Source organism: Pistacia vera, unplaced genomic scaffold, assembly GCF_008641045.1.
Source record: "Pistacia vera cultivar Batoury unplaced genomic scaffold, PisVer_v2 Contig539, whole genome shotgun sequence".
In the NCBI taxonomy this organism is placed as follows: domain Eukaryota; kingdom Viridiplantae; phylum Streptophyta; class Magnoliopsida; order Sapindales; family Anacardiaceae; genus Pistacia; species Pistacia vera.
This window is the reverse complement of record NW_022196378.1, coordinates 843,767-859,660: the sequence shown is the minus strand read 5'-3', so window position 1 is coordinate 859,660 and position 15,894 is coordinate 843,767. Positions and strand designations below refer to the sequence as shown.

Below are 15,894 nucleotides of genomic sequence, written 5' to 3'. Positions count from 1 at the left end.
GGGTGTGATTCGTTTTTCGTCTCTTCTGTGTGGGCTGGCAATGACGTCACCTTCTTTCTCTCAGATAAGATCAAACGACCCCCTCTCTATCTAATCAAACTTTTGCAGATTCGACTTTCTTATCTGCCTCTTATCTTCTGTGTTTGTCTTCTCATATTACTTACTCTGCATTCTCACCCCTTCTTTATTTATCACATCATAATCATCTTTCGCGTTGTGTGGGGTGCGAGTCCATGGTAAGTTGATAGGGCTGGTGGTATTGTAACATTGTCGGTGTGATTAAGAGTTTGGTCCATAGAGATTATTATTATTTATTTATTTATTTTCTCTCACATCCGAATATACCGTGGTGGTGAGGAATCACGAGATCGTTTTTGTAATAAAGAGGAATCTTGTGAGCGTGCACACACACACTGCCCAGGCCGCGTATGATTAGGTCTTGTATAGGCTATTAATGTGAATGTGGCTTTTCACGCTTTTGAGAGCCAATTAACTTATCTTTACTTTTACCCACTATGTCCTTGTTTTACGGTTTGCTCAATTATTGCTATAGCCATTCGCTTAATCAGGCGCGTATAAGTCAATGGCCAGTATAAGTCTGACACGATGCTTTTCCTGTTGGACCCACGTTGTTGACTCCACAAGCTAATCTACATAAACCGTTTATTGGTTACCCACGAAATTATCTTGAAAATTTCACCTCCTTTTTTTTTTTTTTTAATTCCTTTTGAAGACAAGATTATTTCATTATTTTTCACATGTCTGAGCTGAGCACCAATAATTCATAAGGGAGGAAGAGAAAAAATCAAATGGGCTCGGCTTTCGAAGATAATCAAACTCTAGCGAATATAAACAATTTAAGTAAAAAAAAAATCCTTTACTAATTCAATTTGTTGGCCGGTTTCACAATAAAAATGGTCGTCCTAGTTTTGTCCACAAATACATGGACTATGACGACAAGAGCAATGCACCAAAACTGATATCAAAAGATGTATCACAAACAGTGGGACACCCAAAATATTCTTATCTGCTGCATAATATACCTGGTCCTTTAACCTTAACAAGTAGGAAATTAAAATTTTAAATATCCTCCTCTGGCGTAGAATATACTTCAATTCCTTCTTGATGAACAGTTTACAATTAAATTCATAGCTGTATTGTCTTGTCATTTCACTATCTTTATACAGTTTACAATTAATTTTTGCTAACAGGGACTGCTACTACCATCACATTCAAGCCTTATTGATATTTGAAAATGGTACCAATTTTCATGTGAAAGTACAAGGTAAAACTCTCCATTTTGGGCTCTGGTGTGGAATGGAACCCGAACATCAAATGAACCATTTATGAGGATGCATCGAAGGCCCACTGCATAAAAGTTTGAACAAGAGCCCACTGAATGTTGTCAATTAAAATTATAATCACTTACCAGTTTCTACCAATGTTACATTAATTTAGATGACATTATTACCTCGGAAGTTTATACTCAAAATGTTATATCCCACTGATTAATAAAATATTTACAAATGACTTGATGATCTAGATGTTAATTCATGTATAGTTGATTATTCTTATAACACATGATGATATACTACAATCAAATACCAAATAATGTATAATCTGGTAATTGACTGATGGGATTTATGGGATTGATCCATAGAAATAAAATCTATACTGTATGAAAGATAGCACAATTCTTTATTGTTTTGGCTTTTGAGCTTTGTAATTCATCGTTGTTAATATGATGTATATTTCTCTTAGTCTTAAGGGATTGTCTCTATGACGACTTATTTTGGTTTAGAATTAGTTTACTAATATTGGGTTTAAGTCGGGTTAATTCGGGTAAGCTCAAATTAGGTTAGGTTTCTTTATTATTTTTTTGTAATGGTAAAAAACCTATATGTGAAGAATAGAAGTGAGAGTATACTGTCGTTGTAATTGTTACATAATTCTGATACTCAATAAAATTTTATTTTGAATGTTGAACATAGTTCTTTAATTTGAATGAATCAGGTAAATCGTGTCTCTGTTTTTATTTTATATTGACTTGTGACATGTTTGACTTTTAGATTCAACAATCATTTGGTTAGAAAAAGCTCAAATTATACAATTATAAACACCAGAGAAAGAAATGGTTAGACAGACGAATTTATGAATAAAATTGACCAGTAGCGCAGTTGGAGTGAAATTCATTGAAACATCCCAGTCAAAGATTGACGTTGACCACCACCACCAGGAATACAGAGAGAGAGAATAGTTAATGGCAATGGATGCTATTGGTATTGGTAGCACTGATAGTGAACTGTAGCAAAGTGCAGTGACATGTAAGATATCAGCCATAAAGTCTCCTATCAAAACCCTAATAAATAACTTTTCCAAGTTTCCTTTCTGATACAAGACGAAGAATAGGAATCTTCACTTCATCTTTCCCACATTCATGTCTCAAATTACTTATTTTGTTAACCAAGTTAAGCTATGCGTAAGCTACAGTTTTTCTTTTTGTACTTTCTTCCCCACTTGTCGTTAAGCAAAGATTTGGCAATCTAATTGAGAGACAGTGAGATGAGATCCAGTTCATAATTTTTTTTTTTTTTTTTCTTTCCTGCCATAGGCCCTTATTAGGGTTTTCATGTTTTCAAAACACTGACAAAAAAAAAAAAAAAAAAAAAATTATATATATATATTAACCGGAAAATAATGCTGAAAATTATGATCCATTTGATAATATGCTTATAACTCTATTGTCTAAGTAGTGAGAGCCCATTTGGGATATTGAACATTCTGCAACTTAATGATTCAGGCCACCAGTTTCAAAATTTCCAAGCAATAAAATTTATCCATAGGGTTTAGCCTGACGATCAATGAGGTTTACTCTATTCTTTGAGTTTTTGGTTTCAAACCTTGAAATCACCTACTACACATAAGATTGTAGCTTACCGTCTTTTGGCTTATATAAGGTTCAATGAACTCTGAACATTAATTGAAGTGCGTGTAAACTGGCCCAACACCCTGGTTGCCAAAAAAAAAAAAATTCGATTTTCATTTATGTGTCGGGTTAACCTTAAACCAAAACTGGCTCTGGCAAGAATTGATGCCTGTATTAATTAATTGGACATTTAAGTTTTAAGATAAAGTTATGGTTATTAATTTACTTAACAAGTACATGATATATGCTGCATATCAATATGTGTTTGTTTTAATACGATAATATATAATCATTTATTTAAATGTAATAGTTTAATGGATTAAATCAATTTAGTAGGCATAATTAATACTTCAAAAATGTTTTAATCTAATAGTTCCATATTTAAGACTTGTGATATGTGATTAATATAAACAAATAAAGAATAAAATTATTAAATATAGTAACTAACTACATATATTATAAGATCCTTCAAAACAAGTGCAATTAAAGATTAAGCGAAATGTAATTTGATCATGAAACAATAAACGGATGATATAAGCTCAAATTAAATTATATGTACAACAATAATGTCAATTGTCATGGCTGGGAGTTTCACACTCGAAAGCCTAACCTATTTGGTGGAGGACTCTCATATTTATAAGCCTAAGATTTCCCCAACACGCTTTTGATGACATAACTCAAATTAAATTATATGTACACAATATATGCCAATTGTCATGATGGAGTTTCACACACTCAAAACTTAACCTATTAGGTAGAGAGACTCCCCTCTTTATAAGTCCAAGACTTCCCCAATATTTTCGATGTGGATTTTGTTACATTCTCCCCACCCAATCTTGTGACGCCTTTGTTACAGATGGGGCCCCCTGTCTACTTATCCACCTCACTCTCGTGTGTGACCCACAATCACATATTTCGATGTGAGATTTACATTCACCCTCACCAAATCCTGTGATACCCTCGTCACAAGTGGGGCCCCCCTACTCATCCATTTTACTTTCATGTGAACCTACAATTACACATGGACGCCCCTGCATTGACGCTTGGCGAGACACCAAAAGATGGATCGGGTCTGCTCTGTATCATTGTTACATGCTGAGAGTTTCACTCCAAACAACCTATTAGGTATAGAGACTTCCCCGTTCAAAAACCCAAGAGTTCTCAATACGCATCTGATGTGAAATTCGTCAAACAATGCTAACCTCTACTTGAGAAAGTCTTTCTCCCCACCTTTAAGTAATTGTATAAATATCCGTCGCCATAATAGAAAATGAAAATTAAAAACAAAGGGAAAAAGAAACAAAATGATACTGTTTGATGATCACTGTCCTGTACCCTCTATGCATCAATTTAGGATATATAGAATATATGAGCTGTACCTAGATAGACTTCATTCTTTTGTTATACAATTACAAAATATTCTTGTTCTTATTTTAATGACGTAGATAAATCATTAAATACGTATAATTACTTGTATAACACAAGCACACACATTAATTAAACCTGTACTTTCAAATTTTGAAGGAATTAATAACACAAAACGCATGAAATTGCAAACTAATTAATTAACTGATGATAACTCTTTAGTATGAATTCCTCCAAAAGACTGAAATTTATAACAATAAAAACAGTAGCATGCCTTCATTTCCAGTTCCAGTAAGTTGAAGGATTGATAAGGAGAAGCAAGTACCCAATTACCAATTTAATTTTCCTATATCTCACATGCGGCTACTACTCCACCTTGCACCAACCATATGACTATTCCATTGACCATCGAAATTTCATGTATAAACAACGATAAATTAATGGTGAATTGTCAAGCTTTAGGCATGCGTGTTGGTAAACCTTCTAGCCATAAGTTTCACATTTTGACCGTACTACGATTCTCATTTATTAAGTTTTTATCTTATCCCAGTAACTTAATGCATTTTGACCAGCTATATAGCTATGTATACTTATGATTAATACACATTTTAAGATCCTCCAAAAGTTTAGGAAATTTTTTATTCGTGTTGTTACATGAAAACGCAACAATAAGAGATACCCAATCGGCTATGGCGGGATTGGGTTGGATATGTGCGTGATTATGAATAACCAGCTAGGGACGTATTAGAAAACAGATAATGAAAGGACAAAGACAATTTTTAAAGTGGTTTGACGAGTTGGAATCAAGCTTGCATCTACTGATATGTTATTGCTTTGTATTTGCTCTACACTCAGGCTGATTACAAACAAAACAAGTAAAAATGAGGATCAACTCTCTCTAAGTCGGTTTCTTATTTTTGTGCGAATAGTCAATCCCCCAAAACAGAGGTGGTTTCTCCTTTTTATACACTGTCTGATAGTGGTTGAGAGTGAATGTTACAAGATGGATTTCACGTATAATCTCCCGTAATCCGGATCTAAGTTAGGCACACTCATGAGTAAAATTAAATACTCATGCTTAATACTGATAATTTTGCTAGTGAAATCATTTGCTATGGGACCGACACATGGGATGAGTTTAATCATTAGATCCTGGCATGGTGTAAGGGCAGGTGACACAAATTTGGTCGTAAAAAAGTCCACTACACAAAAATTCGGAGACTATGCAAATTCTATTATCACAAACTACATAATATTAATTAGATTCATATATCCATTTACTTAACATATATCTAACTGTAGCAACTCGAGAAAAGTCGCAGATGGGATTTCTATTTCTTGGTGGCACTCAAAAAGCCAAGGCCAAAGCTAGTATTTATAGCTAACTCTTTTCAGTGTAGTACAGTAGGATTGAGGTGAAATTGGTTTGAAAGCTGATGGAGATCGAACCTAGTACTTTAAATTGATGAGAGATGGCTGGAAGAATCTGCTACATATCATAAGTTTTGGGCTATGTAGTCCAAGTCCAAGCACAGGGTGGATGTCCCACCCCCACCATTTCCATTTGCTTCCAATTAATGTGATCTTCAACTGATGAGACATTAAATGTTCAATACAGTGTTTTGAAATGCGAATCACAACTGCTTTTTTCTTTATCAAGCTGATCCATTGGTGTAAAGCTCATGAGAAGAGAATTGTCATATTTTACTCTCACTTTCCCTCTACAGTTGAGAATTTTTCACATTTATGTAACATGACGAAACTAATGCATAGGTCGAATGCATTTTTTAAATTAGAAGCACTTGAAATATAACCACTGCACCTTTTAAAATGTTAAAGTATTTTTCTTTGTTGAATCTTAATTAGGAGTAATATAAAAAGGATGATTCTACATATAGTGTTACATCTCTTGCATTAACAATTTATGCCAAGACTTCGGTTCTTTTAAATATTGAGTCATCAAATCTATGTGATACTATCTCATAAATAAATTTATAACATGTCCATCACAACTATCACCATCATAACGTCTTTAATAACAAAAGTGGGAGAGAGAGAGACAAGTCAGGCCTTTCATTCTACAGTTAAACGTTGCTCCATGTCTACATAATGTACATGGATCTTTATAAATGTCAATTTGGGTTGGAGATAGAGAGAGAGGGGAGGAAAAAGAGAGTAAATGTAGGCAAAGACGGAAAGAAAGACAGCATTATAGAAGAACAGTAGTGGTCTAGAGCAATGACTTGTTAAGAATCGAGCATTAATTTGGGATTGAGATAGAAGAGTTTATAATTATAATGGTTTTTGTTTTACTGTTTGGTACGCTATTCTATGCATCCATATATCTTTTCTTCTCCATCAATTCAATCCTTAGCTCCTTTGCCAATTTCTTGTCCCTTTCGTTCCCAAACACGCCACAATCAAAACATAAATCTCAATTCATTTCACTCCACGTGCCCTCTCTTAACAAGTAGCAAAACAAGACAAACCCATATTGGAAACCATTTTCCTCTTGTTAATTAACCCGCAACAAGACCCAAATACCCATAAGGTTTCTTTATTTATTGCCCTTTCTCGTTCCCACTCATCTTCTCATCCAACAAACCCTAAAACTCTTCTCTCTTTCTCACTCATATAACCATGCAGATCAACTCAAACTCCTTCAACTACATATACTCTAGTGAGAGTGCCTGTTTGGAGGCCGATGATCAAGAAGATGAAGATTCTATTATCCTTTCTCTTGGCCCTCCAGGTCAAGATCACCTCTCCAAACGCCCCATCTATCAACCCTCCTCCTCAAATCAACTTGGCAACAAAAACCAAAACCCCAATGCTAAAAATGGTGTAACAGTGGCTCTCCATATCGGTCCACCACCAAACACTGACGATCAAGCCGGCCCGAGCAACACTAATGATAATGGTCATCTAGTTGAAGGACACTACTGGATTCCTTCACCCGCACAAATCCTTGTTGGCCCAACACAGTTCTCTTGCACTGTCTGCAGCAAAACCTTCAATAGATACAATAATATGCAGGTACTAATATGAGTAGTTTACATTTTAATTAGTTTCTTTTTTTTTTGTCCATATGCGTTCAAATGTATTGTTACTTTCTTTTGTTTTTTCTTCTGTGTTTTATTAATTCGTGTTTGTCTAGATGCATATGTGGGGTCATGGTTCACAGTACAGGAAGGGCCCGGAGTCTTTAAGAGGGACAAAAGCAGCTTCTTCCATGCTCAGACTGCCTTGTTATTGCTGTGCTGAGGGTTGCAAGAACAACATAGAGCACCCAAGATCAAGGCCATTGAAGGATTTTCGGACTCTACAGACACATTACAAGCGAAAGCATGGAACAAAGCCTTTTGGGTGCCGAAAATGCGGTAAGCCTTTTGCTGTCAGAGGTGATTGGAGAACCCATGAGAAAAATTGTGGAAAGCTTTGGTTTTGTATTTGCGGGTCTGATTTTAAGCACAAGAGGTCCCTTAAAGATCATGTTCGTGCCTTCGGAGATGGACATGCACCTCACACTATTGAGTCGTGTGAAGTTGGAGAGGAAGACAACATGGATGAAGATGATGATGATGATGATGAAGAAGATGAAAATGGTGGTTATAATAATATCATTAGTCATGGTTTGTTCTAATTATGAATGTAGAGTTTACGTTATGTTAAGTAATTAAGAATAATTAAATTAAAGAGTTTTTTGTGTGTTTATGTGGTGAGAGAGAGATGGAGAGAGAGGATGAAGACAAAGGATACAGTGAAAGCCAAGGCTGTAAGCATTTAATGTTTAAAGTGCCAGTTAGATTATCTAATCAAATTACCTTTTTGTTATACCTTTTATTGTAGTATATGTACACGCATAAAAAGGCACATACATATTTACAAATTCACACAGATAAGAGAGAGAGATTTGATTTTTCAATCACCATTGGTATTATATTATATTTAATTTTAATTTATTTTTAAAAAGGTAGTCAAGTAAATTCAGTAGTCACTGCAGATACAAGCAGACATGCAGACATGCACAGTAGATTCACAGATTCTACTGTTCATTTGCTTTGCCATAGAAATCGCGGACGCTTTCTCTCTCTCTCTCTCTCTTTCTGAGTTTCGACTACCACTAAAACACTTTGATCGACTACTCCTTTGTCAGTGGGCTATCAAGGGACCACTGAATGTTCACTGCTTTTGGGGTTTCACCCAAAGACCTCTTTTTATTTCCTTTCCAGATCATCTACAAACACATATATCATCCATTTTTAGGAACCTTTGTTTCTGTTTAATTTTCTCCACAAATCCTAGTAATTATAATCTGCATGGCCTTGCTTCTTTTATATTTATTATCATATATATTACAACCTCTTTTTTTTATCAATTTATTGCTAATACATGTATTATTTTCATTTCTCTCTAGCTATTTAAGACTATAATTTCCGCCCGGCATCCTGTACACAGTCACTCATGCATGGACTGAATTAATTAAGACAATATTGTAAATCGTGGTCTCCTCAGTCCTCACCATCACAATTCACAGCTGAGGTGCAATACTTCAAATCACAAATCCTTAATTGATATTCATTTGTGAAGCTTGTTAGAGCTTAAATGCATATATATATATTTCTTTATTTATTTATATGGTCTTGTCTTTGATTCGTCTAAACATTTTGGTCTGAATGGCCATACGTCATACTTTATATCCATCCGTCATCTATGAAGCCAAAAACTTCACTCACTGGGTAACTTCGAAATTACATTTAACAAAATTTATGAACCATTTTAGTTTTAATACATACATTAATTAATGCATTTATTACACACTTGTTGAACCATGTACACAGCTTTAGAATGGTGCCACTAAATATGTTCTTATATTCAATCAATTTACCATGCATCTATCCACTGATCCATTTTGGAATTCACAAATTAATGATAGTGACAATTAATTAATTTGTAGGATCAATACCGATCCATCTTCATACAATCTAACAACATTTTCATAATGTAAACCTTCAGTGCTGTAAATTATATAAAAACAACAATATTATTGGAATAACATTGTACCTTGTATTTGTCATGTAAAACAGCACATTTATATATGTCAAATATTAAATTTGTAACTAATTTGACAATAATATTAAAAGGTAGATTTGAGAAGACAATTATTATAGTAGGATCTTTATGACTAATAATTCAAGTAAATTTTCAAATGTTGATCAATTATAGAGGAGAGACGATTTGACGTTATGTTATGCACTCATTTAAGTCAATAGATCCTAGAGGACATGCACTGGGTCGGGAATGTTTGATGGGGCTTTCGACTTTCGAGCTCATCCTGCTTCAAAAACTGTAGTTATTAAAATGGTCTTAAACCAATACTCAAAATATATGTAGAAGATTATATACAAGAAGCATTGACCAAGCTAGCTGTTCAAGTGTTGCTTTTCTCTCGTTGAAAAAGTAGTAAAAAACAAAAAACCAATTGTTAATATATACACACCTTACTATTCCAATTTCATTAAAGCAATGTAAGGCAAACAAACACCCAATGTAAAAACGAAATGCATTTAGGTTTAACGCATTGTTCTAAGTTGAGAACCCTTTTTTAAATAGTGACGAGAGGAGAGTACAGAAATCATTCTTGAGAAGGGGTTTCTGATGCAACCAGCCAGTTCTTGTTGATGCACTTTAGACATAGATTTACAGTGACAGACAAAGCAATTGCAGATTGTAAAAGTGAAACTGAAACCAATTAAACTTGTTTAATATGTACTGCTTTCTCTACCTCTTCTTATTTGTACTTCAGACATGTTGCACAGTGAACCCAATTTGAGCTTAAATCTCGTTAGCTATTTACTTTAATCATAAAATGTGAAGTGCTTTTAACGAACAAAATAAAAACCTGAAATACTGAAAATAAATAAATAAACTGTTATATAAAATAATAAAAAGTGTATGCATGCTAGCTAGCGAGGAGTTGGCTTTGGCTCAGTGATTACTTTTGAAGGTCCTTTTTGCTCAGGCTGCAAGGCTGCAGCCATGATGAACGTTTGTAAAGAGTCATTCATTTGAGAGAAAGTGCCTCCCTTCCCTCCTGCAAAGTTATTTGTTTTTTCCTCTCTTATTTTGTCCCAATTTACCAAAACCTTTGATCCTAATAACAAATAATTCACTCTCGATGGATGGATGGATCATAAACTACATACGACGTAATTGGAGAATCTAGATAGACGTGATATTATTTCTGCAAACAATTAATAATCAATTTTAAAAGCAATTTAGTTCACAATATAAATATATATAGTCAAGTCTCGAGTGCATATGTTCACATATTTTTTAAATACAGATCTCGTTTACGGACAAAAATTAAACTATCAAGCACCAAAAAAACAAAAAAAAAAAAAAAAATTCAAAAATTTTGCATGAAAATTTGTAAAACTTTATGTATGTATCTTTTACATTTCCAAATTAATTAAGAACCATATTTCTTCTTCTATTATTCAACATTCTTTAAATAAGTAACCATCTTTGCTGCCATAAGAGAGACAGAGCTAGCGTTTGTATTTATATACATCAGAAAGCAAACTGTTCTCACAAATTGCCGCCGCATCAAAACTCTCGGTGGTTATAATATCCAAAATTAACGTAGAAAGTAAACAATTTAATTACTGCTTTCACTGTATAAAAGCGGTCTGATGTGGTCGTTTCGAAGATGTGTCTAAAGAGAAATTATGTCAGGTGGTCCTCCGATCGATCGGATGGTGTAAATACAATTGGTATTTAAGTAATTGCAACCTGAACCTGTGTGTGCTCTCCTTTGGATTCATTGGCATGACTTCCAAAGTTCTTCCTCGATATAATTAATTAAGGACAAGATAGATGGGCTCGCCCCAAAAGCTAGGACTGGTTTTGTGTTGTTTAAATGCAAATCAGACCCAGGTGTATACGAATATTCACAAGCCGCCATGTATATCAAATAAGTAATTAATTTGGTGGCCAATTTCAATAATTTGTCATTCTTAATTGAAGTTATATTATCATCAGTAGACCATATATATATATATATATATATATATACATTAATTTTTGGCAATATATGGAGAGTAGTATATGTTGGAAGAGGAGCTTTTTAGCTCAAGGCTAATGAGGAGGCATTGAGAAAGTGTTTTGGAAGGGTGGATTACTATTGCTTCTCAATAATTGTTTGTACAAAATGGCTAGGAGTCACCCTCTTTTATAGTGCTCAAGAAGCCTTCTACACTCCAACTATCACCTACCCTAATAAGTATCATTCATCACTATCCATGATTAATATAATAACTACCTAACAACTCCCTAACAAATGAAATATTTTTACGTGATTTTTCTAGTTATAAGGCCTATTATTTGGGCTAAATACATAAACCAAATATGGGCTTTACGTTGAGCTTAGAAAGAAATATTAAGCTAGCAATAAATCCAAATATTCTTGCACCCAAATAAGTTTAATATTCAACACCCCCTTAAACTTGATTGGGACATAATTCCAAGTTGTGCTCTAAGTCTTCCAAAAACTTTATGCTTGAGTAGCTTGGTAAAGAAGTCGGCAGTTTGATCCTGAGAATTTGGCATACTTCAATTGCACCTCCTTGCTTGCCACACTTTCTCTCAGATAATGATAATTTTGTATCGATATGCTTACTTCGATCATGGAATACAAGATTCTTTGCTAGTGCAAGTGCTGATTTGTGGCATATTAAGATCTTTCAACAAACTTCGTAACCAAACTGCATGATAGACACATAAGGTAGCGGCCATATATTTAGCTTCAAAGGTTGAGAGTGTGACAATCGGTTGTTTCTTAGAACTCCAAGTGAAAGTTGTATCTCCCATAAAGAACACAAGCCTAGTAGTGCTCTTCTTTCATCCAAATCTCTAGCCCAGTCCTATCACTATATCTAACAAGCTTGTAGTTGTCAGATGATGAGTAAAATAGACCAAAGTCAAGTGTTCCTTTGATGCAAAGTAGGATCCTTCTGGATGTCTTCATGTGAGTGACTGTTGGTGTCTCCATGTAGCGACTAGCAAGCCCAGCTGTATACATAATATCTGATCTCGTGCGTGTCAGGTATACTAAGCTTCAATTCCTACCAAGCTCTTGAAAGTCGTTGGATCCGCTTTCTTTTTCAACGAGTGCTTTGAATTTCTTGAAAACACCAAATACTTCCGACTTATGCTTTAGAAAATAAACCTAAGTCTTTCTACTATAGTCATTAATGAAGAGTAGAAAAGTAGTTGTTTCCACCAAAAGTTGGGTTTCCTGGCCCACATACATCAATGTGTATGAGCTGCAATGGCTTCTTGGCCCTTGTAATGCTTCTTTGGGAAAGTTTTTTCTAAATTGTTTCTCAAGTAAACAGCCTTCACATATTTGAAAATAGGGGTGAAAAAAACCGGTTAACCGAATCAAACTGATCGTTTTTCGAAAAGAACTAAAAAACCGATTCAAGCATAAATCCAGACCGAAACTGAACCGATTTACTACTTGAACTGGTTTTAAACTTAATCGAATTATCGGTTTGAAAAACTGTTTAACCGGTTTTATCATCTCTACTCCTTCAACAAATTCTCCACAAAATCAAATCCTGCAAATCTCAACCACACTAGCCAATCTTCTTCACAAAACTAAATCAATCCACCACCAATCCAACTTTAAGAAAAATTGGTCAACAATTTTTCAATCATCAATTCCACTCGTAACATCAACAAAATATATCAAAAGTAAAAGAAATTAATTTGCGAAACTAATCCATATACTACATCAAGCAAACAACAATCCATTACCACAAACCAAAATCAAACAAATAAATTCCAAAAATTAAATCAAAACCCAAGAACTTAAGAACTTTGAAGATGCAAGGAAGTTGTCAGTCTAGTGTTCACTCTTCAGCTTCATTCTTCAGTCTTCATGGCTTCACAACTTCAGTAGCTTCAGTCTTCAGTCGAAATCCGACCGATCTGGTTGGCTGGCCAAATTAGGCAAACAGTGGCAATTAGAGAGAGTGAATAGGGAGGAGGAAAGAAAAGAAAGGAAGGGAAAGAGGAGAAAAAGAAAAGATAAGGAGAAAGAGAGGGCCATGAAGAAGGAGGAAGAGGAAGAAGAAAAAAAGAGGGAAAACAGATATAAAGAGAAATAGAGAAGAAGAAGAAGAAGAAGAAAGAAGAAATGGGCTTTGGAATTTCGAAAAACCGATTTTTAGGCTGGTTTCGGTTAACCAGTTTCTCAAATTGGCTGAACTGATAAGCGAACCGGAAAACCAGTTCAGCCAATTTTCCAAACTGAAATTCAGCCGGTTAAAAAAAAAAAGGGTATTTCGGCTCGGTTTTCAGTTTTTTTCCCACCCCTAATTGATCATGGCGATTTATTAAGGGCAATCCATCCCTTCTTTAGACAATAATTTCAAGCCACCAAAGTCAACTAAAATAGGCCTTTAGGCATTTGGCAACATTATTTTGAATATTCAGCAGGAACATTTGATTTCTTGTCATAGGCACCCTAGCAATCAAATTAATTAAATGATCTCTTATAGAAAGACTGTTTTCTTTATTATGAATATCATAATTTTTCTCTAAGAGTTGGCCCAAACTTAGAATATTATTCTTTATGTTGGGCACATAGTAGACATTAGAAAGAAATTAATGCCTTCCATCTTTTAACCAAATTGAAATTTCACCTTTCCCTTATACCAATATTTTAGAATTAACTTTAAAGGTGACGTTGCCACTTACCGATTTATCAAGCTCCATGAACATGTCTTTACTCTCGCCCATATGTTGTAGGTTAACGGATCTATAAAACGCAACGGAAATTAATTTTTTTTAATTAGATTAACAAACCTTAACCAAGATCCTTATGCCCAACTTATATTATTTTAAATTAACCAAATCAAAGGATATAAAATTTCATACTAGCCTTAGAGGCTCCTTCGATTTGAGGTTGGAATCACTATCACTCCAAAGTAGAAGTGCACTCGCGGTATCCACATGAAGACAAGATGAATGTCGTTGCTGGATTTTTAAGCTAGGAAAAATCTCTCAACTGCAAGAATAATTTTCTGCATAATTTTTCTTGGGAAGAAAAATTCTTTCTCTCACAAAGGGGTTCACGTTTTGGGAGAGGGAGAGAGAGGGTGGCTAGGGTTTATTTTAATTGAATGAATTAATTCATTTAATTTTCAGTTGCACTTAAATAATGCACACTACAACCCTATTTCAAATTGGAATAGCCATTTATTCCAATTGGAATATTGGAATAGATTACCCTTGCAACCAAACATGGCATTTAAATTCAAATTTAAAAACAAAATTTGAATTCACACTATCAATATTAATAATAAATATTAACATTGGATAATATCCATTATATTTAAATATATACATATATATTTTTTTCTATTTAAACTAAATATTTAAATATATATAATCTCACTAATTTAATTTCCATGTGAAATTAAATTTAGGCAACAACCTTAGTAAATTTAATTACACTGTGAGATTACCAAAATGTCTTTTCATCATAAATGACAAAAATACCATTCTCATGAATTTTATTCTTAATATGTCTTTTATGTGTGTGACTCGAAGACTCCTCATCATATCGATAGTGAATCATATCGCAATTAACAATCAATCAATCGTCCCACTAGACAAAGACCAAGATTGGCCTCTAACTAGACATCATGACCACCTGATAGATTCAGATTCAATGAAATGCTACTTATTAACGATACGGTTACCGTGCAATAGAAGTAGTGTCAACCTCAGATATCCTTGATATCTCGATATTCGGTTATTGGACCAATGACCAGAATAGATTGGATTAAGGTACAACTTAATCCCATGTGGCCACAGATTTAATGTTGTTGCCATCTACCGAATTACTCAGTGAGATAATTTCTCCTGTACTTGGGAGTGATGAATCATCTATCGATCCACCATAGTCTCGATACACTTTTCAATGTAGCCAACCACTACTGTTCTGATAGTCTTGAGAGGACTACGTTGGACTAGTGTCAAACTACACCAATCAGTGCACAAGGCACTCTGGTGATCTCAAGTCTAAGGATCACATACACCACCATTCGTTTGAGGATTTGTTCCATAGACATTGGGGTAACCATCTATGTGAAATCCTTCAATATGCTGGTTCGGTGAACTTGCCTACAACAAGCACTCATGTGTTGCACCAGGTTGTTACCAAACAACCTTGACAAGTGAGATCTGTCACTACCTCTCGACAAGGTCATCCAACACTATGATAACCTTATCGTATTATTTGTGCCCTAGGTTAGGATAATATTGGGGCTATGGACGTTTCTAGAATGGCCACCATATGTGCTCATAGAGTTATTACTATCGAGATTTCAAATACTCGATACCCTTGTCACGGTTCTACCATTCTAAGGACATATATCATTTTTCTTATACGAATATAATCATATCACATGATATAGTGAGATGCCTTTATTGATAATAAAACATGATTACAAATAGTCATTTTACAAAATAGGATTGGCTCTAGGGCACCTACTCTAACAATCTCCCACTTTCACTATAGTTAATTA

General features: G+C 34.4%; 1 protein-coding gene and 1 pseudogene across 1 annotated transcript; one reads left to right on the top strand and one right to left on the bottom strand.

The window, feature by feature from the left end:
* Positions 1-6,832: 6,832 nt before the first annotated feature.
* On the top strand, positions 6,833-8,205 carry LOC116107434 (zinc finger protein WIP6-like). Its single transcript, XM_031393710.1, has 2 exons — positions 6,833-7,327; positions 7,449-8,205. The coding sequence occupies exons 1-2, from the start codon at positions 6,932-6,934 to the stop codon at positions 7,932-7,934; spliced, it is 882 nt and encodes a 293-aa protein (XP_031249570.1). The 5' UTR covers positions 6,833-6,931; the 3' UTR covers positions 7,935-8,205.
* A 3,541-nt stretch (positions 8,206-11,746) lies between these two features.
* The window catches only part of LOC116107455, a 30,328-nt pseudogene continuing 26,180 nt past the window's right edge, over positions 11,747-15,894 (bottom strand).

Coding starts and splice junctions, on each gene's coding strand:
- LOC116107434 (XM_031393710.1), top strand. CDS start 6,932: ATGCAGATCAACTCAAACTCCTTCAACTACATATACTCTAGTGAGAGT. Junction 7,328..7,448: donor ATAGATACAATAATATGCAG/GTACTAATATGA, acceptor GTGTTTGTCTAG/ATGCATATGTGGGGTCATGG.